Source organism: Athene noctua, chromosome 6, assembly GCF_965140245.1.
Source record: "Athene noctua chromosome 6, bAthNoc1.hap1.1, whole genome shotgun sequence".
In the NCBI taxonomy this organism is placed as follows: Eukaryota; Metazoa; Chordata; class Aves; order Strigiformes; family Strigidae; genus Athene; species Athene noctua.
This window is the reverse complement of record NC_134042.1, coordinates 1,568,214-1,579,221: the sequence shown is the minus strand read 5'-3', so window position 1 is coordinate 1,579,221 and position 11,008 is coordinate 1,568,214. Positions and strand designations below refer to the sequence as shown.

Sequence of the window (11,008 nt, the reverse complement as noted above, 5' to 3'; positions counted from 1 at the left end):
TCAACTTTTAAACTCCGGTTTTCCCCCTCAGCCGTTTAGGTCTGAGCAGTGAGGCACAGGGAGACATGGACCCCCAAGTGAGCCTGCCTATAAACCTCCACCCCTGCGGTCACACCTCACTCCGCTGCCTCCCCTCTCTCAGCGCTCCAGGCCGCGCTGCCGCGCTGCGGGCAAACCTCTCCCGGGGCCGCTGCCTTTCGTGCCGAAGGCCCCTGGAACCCCCCAGCCCGGCCTCGGCAGCCGGGTTCGTTGTTCCCTCCCGCTCTCCTCCTTACTCCAAGGCAGAAGCCGAGTCCCGGCGGGTCAGGAGGCGCCGGCGGGTCCCTCCTCAGGCGACCCGGGGGGAGCTGCCGCCCGTGCCGGTAGCGCGCCAGCTCCCACCGCGGCCGCCCCCCCCCGGCCACAAAGGCCCGAAGCGCGGCGGGGCCGCCCCGCGCCGCCCGCCCCGGCCCCTCCCGCCGCGGGGCCGCCGCCGCCCGGGCCCCGCCGCCCGCCTCGGCCGCGCCCCCGGCCCCGACTCACCGGCCCCGCGGCTCCGGCCGCCCCGGGCCGCCGGCGCCACGGCCACGGGCAGCGCCGCCGCCGCTCCCGGGCCCGGCCCGCGCCGCTGGACCGGCCCCGGCTTCGCATCGGCGGTGACAGACCCGGAGAAAGGCGCCGTGGCGGCCCCTTTAGAGCGACCGGCCCCGACCGGCCCCGGCCCCGGCGGGAAACAAGGGGCTGCCCCGTCAGCGGGGAGCGGGGCGGCGGCAGAGGGGACGTGGGGCCTGGCTCGGCACCCTGAGACGTCCCCTCCCGTCCCCGCCCGGCAGCTCCGGCAGCCGAGGCCACAGGGCAAAGCCCGCTGCCTCTGCCCCAGGCTGCCTTGCCCTGGGGGCTGCTGGCAGGAGGGGACAGCGGGTGGTGACAGCCTGGGGGGGACAGGAGGTCGGGCCATGACGGGCGCGGGGCTGTTGGGAGGGACCCCACAGGCCCAGGGGCTGGCGGGAGGGAGCTGATGCTGCGTGGTGAAGGCCTGGACAGTGACAGGGGGGACACCACAGGCCATGGGGGTGGCAGAACTCCAGGCAGAGGAGAGCGCCGGGGGTGGCAGGAGGGACACCGGGCAGGCACAGCCCCGGGCGGTGACAGAACACCGGCCTTGTGTCACCATGGGCCGGGTCATAATGCTGCGGGGTGGGCGTGGCAGTGCCGTGGCCGTCTGTGGCGACTCGTTGCCGTGGCAGTGGTGGTGGCAGGTCGCAGTCTGTGCTGCTGGTGGCCAGGAAGCCCCTCGGTGGAGCGCTGGGGCAGCAGCACCCGAGTCGCCACAGCGAGCCTGGGAGCGCTGCCCGTGAGAGAGGGAGCGGAGGCTGAGCCGGGGCCGCGGGGCCTCTCCCATCGCCCATCTGCTGGCCCGGGCTGCCAGGAGGAGCAGGGTGGGCGCTGCCGCTGCAGACCAGCTCCATCGCTGAGGGTCCCGGGCCGGAGGCGTTGCAGGGGCGGGGGCCAGGGGCTGGCAAATACCACCTGCCGCGCACGGCAGACGCTGTCAGGAGCAGGCGTCGCCGGGCCCAGCCATGCCGTGCGTCCATTACCAGTTCTCCTCCCAGCTGCGCCGCGACACGGTCACCTTCAGCGGCCTCCACATCTCCCTCGGCAACCTGAAGCGCGAGATCATGGGCCGCCAGAAGCTGAAGGCGGCCAACTGCGATCTGCGGGTCACCAACGCCGAGACCGGAGAAGGTGCGTGGGGGCGGCGGGCGCGGGGCCTCGGGCACTGCCCGGCTGGCGGCGGCCGCGGCCTGCGGGACCACACGCTGCTCTCTGGGGCTTGTCCCCACGTGGCGTGAGTCAGCCCGGGGCCCGTCCCTCCAGCGTACGGGGAACCGGTGCCAGCAGTTCGGTGGGGTGGGAAGGGACAGTGCGATTCGGCCACTCTCGGTGGCTGTGGCGTGTGTGGGGACCTCACGGAGCCGTTCCGATCTGTTTGTGAGACAGGGAGCTGGGCGTAGAAGACTTCCTGCTCGATGTGCAATGGGTAGTGCTTGCCAAAGCCCCCCCTGTAGCCACTTACTGGCCATCACTGGCAGTAAAACAAGCTTTGTGCTAGAAGGGAGTAGGAATCAACGATGGTGTTGGCTCCAGCTTTGTTGAACATTTCTGTTGGAGCTCTGCTTGGACAACTGTCAAAAGTAGCCCTGTTGAGCGTCATGTCACTGCTCAGCCTGCAGATGTGGAGTCGTGGCCAGGCGGAGTGACACTGCTTCGCAGCTCCTGGTACCTGCCAAGGCTCTGCTAGGGGATGCTGCTGCCTGCGGGGAACAGGTTCCTGCTGGCAGATGCCAGTTTTGTCTGAGAGCTGTTAGGCTAAGCTGGCAGCTGTTAAAGAGAGCAAACAGAAATTTCCAAGGACTTCAGGAATAATGCTCCGGTTTTAGTCCTTTCCTATTTAAAAACAAAAAAGTTAACTTTTAAGTTGACATTGTTTGACTTCACCAGATTTCACCATTGACACCAATTTCATCACCAAAATGAACTCAATGAGTTGAGGTGAAGGAAAATCAAATGTATGAAAGCCAACAGGTGCCAGGTCCCTGCACAGAACTACCTCGGCAGCGTACTCCGCTGTTTGTAAACCCTCTTCCACAAGTTCTCTGCCTTGGTGACCAAGCTAGTGGGAGGATACTTCAAGTCCCCCACACAGATACGTGCCGTGATACGTGCCCTGTGCAAATAAAGCCTTTACCTCACCAGGTTATTGTCACTCTTCAGTTTTCACCTGATCCATTTAAATGTGTACTGATTGACTCGTAAGGGGAATTCATTTTTCTATCAGTCTGCTGTTAGATGGCTGGAGGTCTCCTCCCTGTGCACTTCACCAGTGGATGGAAAACAAGCATGCATCTCTCTATATATATATCTCTGCATGCAAGGACAGTGTGTTCAGAAGGCAGATGTCAATCTGTCAATGAATGGTCAAGGAATTGCCACAAAATACAAAAAGAGGACCCCCTCCCCTTTTTGCCTCATACACCTGTTGTGCATGTTCCAGCTGACCTCTGCAGGCTTGCAGAACTGGCGAATAAGCGCACTGGTTGCTGTCCTCATACACACAGCCTCCCTCGCGGAGAGGTGCTGCCACCTGCAATCTTCTGCAGACCCAGCACAACCCTCAGCGGGGCACAGGCCTAGCAAACTCCTGCCTTTTTGTGAGGCCACTGTTGCTTATCCTGTGCCTCTGAAATCTCAGTCCAGTGGTCTGTGATCTGGACCAGAAAGAACACTCTGTATGACTCCGCTCAGCAGGTGGAAACAGCTGCTTTGGGCTTCCAGAGCTGCCGCTGGCATCACGTCCCCGTTGCTTGTCAGCCTCAGTGGTGTTTGAGCTCCTCCGACATCAGAAAACCCCGGCGCAGGCCTGTCTTGACAGGTGGCTGCGTGATGGTGAGATTCCCCATTTGAGCAGAGCTCTAGGCGTTGGTTTCAGGGTATGACTTCTGTAAAAGCTTCGGGTTCTGTCATTAGTAGTACTTTCACAGCAACTTTGGCTTTCGGGCCATCGTTCTGATTTGGCCTCCAGAGGTGAGGGCTTTTAGTAGTTAGGACTGGAGGCAGATGACAGGGAATGGCTGCTGATGGCGCTTTAAAACATTGAGTCCTATCCAGCTTGTGTAAGTACAATATATAAACCCTTCTCATGGAGACGTCTTTACGTTTGAAGCTTACTCATGGAGAGATCTTTACATTTGAGGCCTACTCAGTCCGAGTGTCTCAGGTAGCTCCTCCTCTTCAAAAGAGGGACACAGTGTAAGCCATGGCAAAGCATGGAGACCCTCAGGCACACAGTGGTTTCAAAAGGCTTTTCAGAAGACTTGTCTTTGTAATTGATTTCATCTGAGTCTCTCTGCTCTGCAAAAAGTGAGTTGAAAGAATTCACGTCCCTTTGGCTTATTCAAACTGGATGACTAGCTTAAGAGAGGAGAGACCCCTTTAGTTGGAGCCCGTTCTGCCCTGCCTGTGAAAGCAAGCTCAAAACCCGCTCCGGTTTCTGTGATCCAAACTCTAGCCCTGCCAGTCCCATTTCCATGTGAGGGTACAGCGCTGAGCAGCTGTCAGTGTGGCTGTCGATGGATGAAGCTCCGAGGAGCAGAGAGATGGCGGCTCCTTCTGTGTTCTGTCAGTCCCCAGCACTCGCGGCACGGGGGAATTGTTTTTAGTGAACAGCTCGGAAAGCAACGGGGCAGAGTTTTCGTGCTTTAGCCAAGTGCCTGCTTTGTTGCAGGGCAAGCTGGTCAGACTTTAGAATCTGGTTTATGCGGGTGAGACTTTGCTGTGGTTTGTTTCTCTCCACAGATCTCTTGGGTTTGTAGCCCAGCAGAAGCAAAAGCAACTTAAGGCAGGTCAGGAAAGAACCTCATGCATGAGCACACTCTCCTTCAGGGACCTCTGAGACCATTTTGCTGCTGGCATCCAAACTGTTTGAAAAGAGTGGAAAAGGTTTTGCTGCTGGTGTTTGATATAAACTTTTGCTTTCCTGTCTGTGAAGGGATTCTCTCAAGTGCTATGTAATTACATCTTAATATGCTTACAAACTGACTCATGTTTTCTTCTGTATTGGTGTTGTTTTCAGAATACACAGATGCCAATGCTCTGATTCCTAAGAACTCCTCGGTAGTTGTTAGAAGAGTCCCTGTTAGAGGAGTTAAAACTACCAGCAAAACACCAGTTATGTAAGTACCCGTAAAGCACTGCAGTCTCTCTCAGGGGTTGCAGTCTCTTAGCCTTTTCTGTGGAGATTAGTTTAGAGAGGCACTCGGCTTGCATCGATCTTCTTTCTCTTGCTTTTATAGGAAAGACAGATAAGCCTGTTCCCATCTCAGAAGAGTCTGTTTGTCAGTGTTTGACTGTGTCTTGCATTTGGGGGAGGCGGGGTGGGGTATGGCAGGTATTCTTATGCCTCCAATCTGGCTTTTTTGCATACTGGCTCTAGAGGAAAGGGCAACAGTCGCTAATGTGATGGTTGATTGTTTAAGAGCACAGAGCTGTAGCACAGACTTCATCGTTTTGATACTTACGCAGCAGAGACAAAATGCCTGAGGACTTCCTCTGGCACTGTTGTGTTCTAGAGCTGTAAGTCTTACAGTAATTGCTGACAAACTAGAAATGGGATTTGGGATTTGATTTATGCGTACAAATACATTTCCACATTGACCAGACTATCAGAACATAATGTCTTGAAGTTTAGGTTTTAGAATCTGCTTTCACTGCTTTTGGCTGGGTGCAAGTGCTTTGTTCTAAGTTCTCATCCCCTTTATTTCTTCTTCTAGAACTCGAACGGAGCCAGCGAGTGGAACATCCAGAGCAGTATGTACAAACACAATCTCACACTTTTTTCCTACACATTGCACTTAATTCTAAACAATGTAGCCTCCTATTAATCTCCCAAACATGAAGTTAATCTGTTTTGCAGTGAGACATAGTGTATGTTGTAGAGACCCTGTGTTTGATTCACAGCACAGTGAACACTGAGTAATGCCATCATTTGCACAGTTCTAATGTGAATATTGGTATTTGTGCCTAGTGAGGCATTGTGTTTCATACTGAATACGCTGGAATATTTCCTGGATGACTTTGTGTTGTACAGATAATGTAGGATAGTTTCTAGATCATGTAGGTTCAAGGTTTGCACAATTCAATTGGTGCTGTGTTCTACACCTCTCTGTCTAGAGCTGGTGTGTTTGTATAGGCTGTCGTGTGCTCTTTGTTCCTTGCAATTAAAATTGTTTGGAGCGTATTTTTTGCCATTTTCACATTGTATCGCTTAGCTTTTGTTTTTAAGTACTTTCTTTGCCTAACAGTTTTGGAAGATGTTGTCAAAACGCACTGAGAAACCGTTGTTGTGCCACTTGGTACTTTTTCTTACTTTTGACTTGGTGGTTCCAAGAAGTCCCAAAATCAACCTATCCCCTAGGTTATGAGGACAGTTCTGTGCAGCTAAGATTCCTTCCCGTGTCCTGAAATACTTGAGTATTTGTTCCTAAAGCTGTATGACTGAAGTGATGTTGTTTGGCCCCCTCTGAGTACATGAAGGTCTCTATCAGATTGCTGTGAGTTTAAATGTTGTTGGTACCCAAAGCGGTATTCCAAAGTTCTGCATTTGATCTTTCCACTTTATCCGATGAAATGGTTTAGTTTCATCGTTTGTCTGCAAATGCAAATATCTAAACCCCAGCAGACTGAGTTTAGCTGCTTCTCATGAACCACGTAGGCCCTCTGAAGCGGTCATAGCTTTGGACTTTGTTTTGAACCAGCACAATTACATTCCGTTGGAAATGACTCTTTCCATGACACACGGAGGCTATAGTGCAGACTTTCAGACTGCAGTAGAGGTTAACTTCTGCTGTGTTTTGATTGTACAACTTGAATATGTGTTTAATTTTTTGTGAACAGATTGAGGACTCTTCTGCAGCCATTCCTCTGGCCCAGCTCATTAAGGTATGTGTATATTCTTGTCAAAGGCTTAAACACACCACCCACCCACCCCCCAACAAAAAATCCCACTTGCTTTATATTTTTAAATCTTGTATGGTGATGTATAACTGGGTAACTGTTATAATGGGAATAAAACTTAATTTTTAATCATTTACAGTATTGGTTTTAACTTTAAGATGTGTATATATTTCCATAGTGTCCCGTAAAGAGTAGTTCCCAGTTTGGGAAGATAGCAGGGGAGTCCCTCAACGTAATGTTGCACTATTGCTCATCTTCAAGACACAAAGCAGCAGCACTTCAGGAGCTGTTTACTGTTTCTCAGACCTCTTGTTAATTTTGTGTTGGAGACTGACATAATTTTCAAGAAGAGTTTAACTGACTGCAAGTTATGGACATTTCAGGGGGGGCTTGCACCAGCCAAAATAGAAAAGTTTCTGTAGCACGGACAATTGCGTGGCCACTGTTGGTTTCTTGTCACTGCAGTTATAGATCCGCTCTCGGAAAGCTGCACAGTTTCATAACTTGTAGTCTGTGGAGAGCGGACATCACAACCTAATTTGTTTGAACGCAGACTGTGTAAATTGTGTAAATGTGCCTCATTGTTTGCGGGAATATACCAATGTGTGAGTGCAGTGTGTTAGCAGAGGTGACCTTCTGAAGCTGTTGTAATGCCAGGGTTTGCTATGGAACTGCTTGTGTTTTCTTCTCAACAACGTGTGACTTTGTCTGGGAAAGCACTAGTGGCTGCACTTTGTGAAAAGGCGTAGTGCGAGCCAATTCAATTACTCGTCTTAAAGAATAGAGGAGGCGGGGCCTAATGCAGAGGAGCTAGTTCTTTCTTCTGAAAATAAAGGCTGGCGTTCCTTTCCAAGAGAGAGAGATCTCTTCCCACTCTCTTCTTCCCTCTCCCACTGCAGAATTAAATTGTGTACATTTGGGGAAAAAACCCCAACGGTTACTTTGGAAAGTAGTCACCAGAAGAAACTGGTCTCCATTGGTGCTGTCCCTAAACATGTCCTTGGTTCTGTAAACTCATGTGAAGTTTGACTCTACAATGTGAGAAACTGGCCAAGTGCAGGGGACATGCAGTTTGGGCTGCCTACAGCGCATGATGGACAAATTTCTACGAAAAGAATCTTTTGTCTTGCTGAGGAGTTATAAAAATCTTGATTCCTCTTAATGCTTCTGTGTCTGAAGCTGAATTTCAGCAATAAAAGCAACTTGCCCAACTCTTAAGTTGTATGTCCTTTTAATGCTGCAAAATATAAACACTGATACTTGCACACATCTCTCTCAATTGAATGTACAGTGGAGATTTTCTCCTTCCAATGCTCTGGAGCTCAGGAATCCGTTTAAAACTAGTAGATAATGTAATTCTTTCTACACATAGCTTCAGTCCACTTGGAAGACATTTGGGCTGGTTACACAAGTCTTTCTGTAAGGTACAAACAGAGCCTCAGGATTTGAGTGCCCCAAAATGCTCCTTCCAAGCAGGTTCACAGGCCCAGAGACACCGTGTGATGGCGTAAGGGCTCCCCAGAACATCTCTGGGACAGCTCTGGCTCACACAAGCAGTCGCTTTTGTGCAACCCCCGCTCCTGCCGGGCTGCCTTTTACAGGGTTGGGCGAGTCTTTGTCTGGGGAGTTAAATGTGCTTCTAATGTGCGTGTCCCATAATTACCTGTTAAACAGACCAGCAGTCTGGCTGAAGCCAACGCTTCCGAAGAAGATAAAATACAAGCCATGATGACCCAGTCTTGCTGTCAGTACGATCCAGTCAAGTAAGTGTTGGCAAAGTCCCGTCTGTTCTGTGAAGACTGTGGAGACATTGCAGAGATGGTTGTTGGAACAAGAGGGATGCATGCATACCATTTTCTTTTTCTCCCCAAACCCTTTTAGTTACGTGAAGAAGCCCCTGGCTACACCTCCACCATCCTATGTTTGCTTTCGCTGCGGAAAACCTGGCCACTATATAAAGAACTGTCCAACAAATGGGGTAAGATTGTGGGGGGCTTCTGGTGACACTTGGTTTTTAATTGTTTTACCTTGGCAGTTACACAGCAATTACATGGACCCCCTGTGCGGAATTGTTTCTCTTGGGCTGAAATACAGAGGTTGTATGGCAGTGGTGCAAAGCCCTTCAAAATTCCAGGGAAAGCTGGAGATTTCAATGGGAAATTTTCTTTCTTTGAGGTCACAGACATTACATATGTCCATAGATCTTTCTCGGTGAACTTTAATGCATATTTTTATATATTTCAATGTTACTGCAAGGTGTTTTTTTTGTCTTAACTCTTTTTAATGACAGTTTGCATTTTTTAGTATTTTGTAGGAAAAAATGACATTTCTCTTGGCCCCAACTATTGAATATTTGCGTGTTAGAATTACACAAGTCTCTGGTTGAGTATTCACGCCATTTAAGGTTACTCACTGAACGCACGGGCATCAGCTCTGAATTCAACCTTTGTGTGTAGATGGGGAATATCAGTTTCCCCAGTGGCCGATCCAGAGCCCTGCATTCAGCTCTCCCTCTGAACTGCCCTTTGGAGGAGGAGGGGGTTTGTGCCTCTCCTCTGAGGGGACGGTGAGCTGAGGGATATTTCACCCTTCAGGACCCTGAAGTTAAGCCAAAGAATATCAACTGAGTTCAGAACACTGCTCGGGCCTTTGGAGCATGCTGGCTGTATTCATTTGGGAAAAAAGAGTATTTCAGTCGAGCAGCCCTTAGGCGAGCTAAAAGGAGAGGATTAAAGCTTTTGCTGCTTAAAATAGTGGTTGAAATGCCATTTTAAGTGTGGGTCTTGAGATATGTCTGCATTTCTTTTCTTAACAGGACAGTAATTTTCAGTCTGTTCGCAGACTTCGAAAGAGCACGGGAATTCCCAGGAGTTTCATGGTGGAGGTGGAAGATCCCAATATGAAGGGTGCCATGCTGACACCGACTGGAAGATATGCCATCCCAATTATTAATGCGTGAGTATGGAATTAGCTGGTCTGACCAAAAAGTGAAGGAGAGAAGCCAAGTGTTCATGTCTGAGTGGCAACGTCACCAAGCTGGCCAGCATCTGTAATTATGGGGGAAGAAGCACTGTCGTTGTATCTTCACCTTAAAATCTGTGATGATTTCTAATATTAAAATGGGGCAGTCCTGCTGTTCAGGCCCCTGAACGCTGGGTAAGCTTTTGGTATGCGAAGAATCCCTATTTCTGCAAAACATCTCCGTCGTGTTTACGGTGGCATCATTCTTTTTGAAAGCTCCTTCTGCTCCTGTTTTACCTTTGTAAGGCTTCTTGCAGAATTTAACAAACAGCTGTTGGACTGAGATCCCCTCCCCCTCTGCCGTTTGCCCAATCCCATGTGTGAAGCAGAGGGATGTTTTCCTGTTGCTGTAAGCTAAGAAAACACTGGTGTGTGCTGACAAGGGTGGCTGTTTTAAAATGCACTTGGGAGCACCTCTGTTTTTCTGTCATGCATCTCCTTTTGCAGAAGCTGTAACATAGATCTCCTCCATTTATACAACATGATTAGGCGGAGACTGACTTTATCCTGAGCCTGCGATTCACATTCACCCTCTGGTGAAAGGAGACGTGGGATTCATTTCACCCGGTCTCTAGCTGTCAGAAAATGATTTCTCTAGTCTGAGCTAATTTCTTAGTTGATCCAATGAAGGGAAGAGTTCTGCAGAAGGAAAATTGTTCTCCCCGCCCTTTTCTAGTGCTCTGGCTATAGAAAAGTATTTTAAACTAAATGCCTGCATTTTTGAAGGCTAATTTGGAGTGAGAATGCCACCTACTGTCTTCACTGGATAAAATGAAAAGTTTGGGAAAGTTCTCCTTTACCCATCTGTAACTTTTTGTCTTTTTCCTTCCCCACCCCCCTCCAGGGAAGCGTATGCCAGAGGAAAGAAGGAGAAGCATCCCTTTTTACCTGAGGAGCCGTCCTCTTCCTCCCTCTCCTCCTCCTTAGACAATCATGTTCCAGAAGAGCTGTTATGTTTCATTTGTAAAGAAATCATGGCGGATGCAGTTATTATTCCCTGCTGTGGAAACAGTTTCTGTGACGAGTATAAGTGTTACTCCCATGTTTGTTAATTCAAAACATCACACCTGATCTTCTGGCAGCAGAAAGATTGTAACATTCCTTTCTTACCAGCTCTGTTTACTACTTAAGTATACCCCAAATAGGAAAGGACTCTTCTTGTAGTCACGAAAAAACTAAGGCAGAAGGCGTTTTTCCCTTTCTATGCATCTAGTTAAACCCTCTTTACATGCGGAAGGGTGAGCACGAGAAGAGTGCGTAATGGTGCAGCTGATTGCAGTATTCGCTATCAAATGCATTTAGTTTGTGCACAGTCCTTTCTCTCATACAAAACTCTAGAGCCAGCGCTGGTGACTTGCTGTGGTCTGCAGCAAATGGCTCGTTAGGCATTTAATCCACATTCTTCTCCAGGGGAGAGCTGGTTAAAACTATCAGAACTTGAACCTACTCATGGGTTTTGGAGATGTGTCTTATTCATTAACCTTGAGGTTGGTGA

General features: G+C 50.0%; 1 protein-coding gene across 1 annotated transcript; it reads left to right on the top strand.

Moving 5' to 3' along the window:
* The first annotated feature begins 1,559 nt into the window (after nt 1–1,559).
* LOC141961804 (E3 ubiquitin-protein ligase RBBP6-like) lies at nt 1,560–9,451 on the top strand. The gene is made up of 5 exons (XM_074909142.1): nt 1,560–1,725; nt 4,613–4,712; nt 5,310–5,346; nt 6,433–6,477; nt 9,308–9,451. Exons 1-5 carry the CDS (start codon nt 1,560–1,562, stop codon nt 9,449–9,451), a joined length of 492 nt encoding a protein of 163 aa, XP_074765243.1.
* The last annotated feature ends 1,557 nt before the right edge of the window (nt 9,452–11,008 follow it).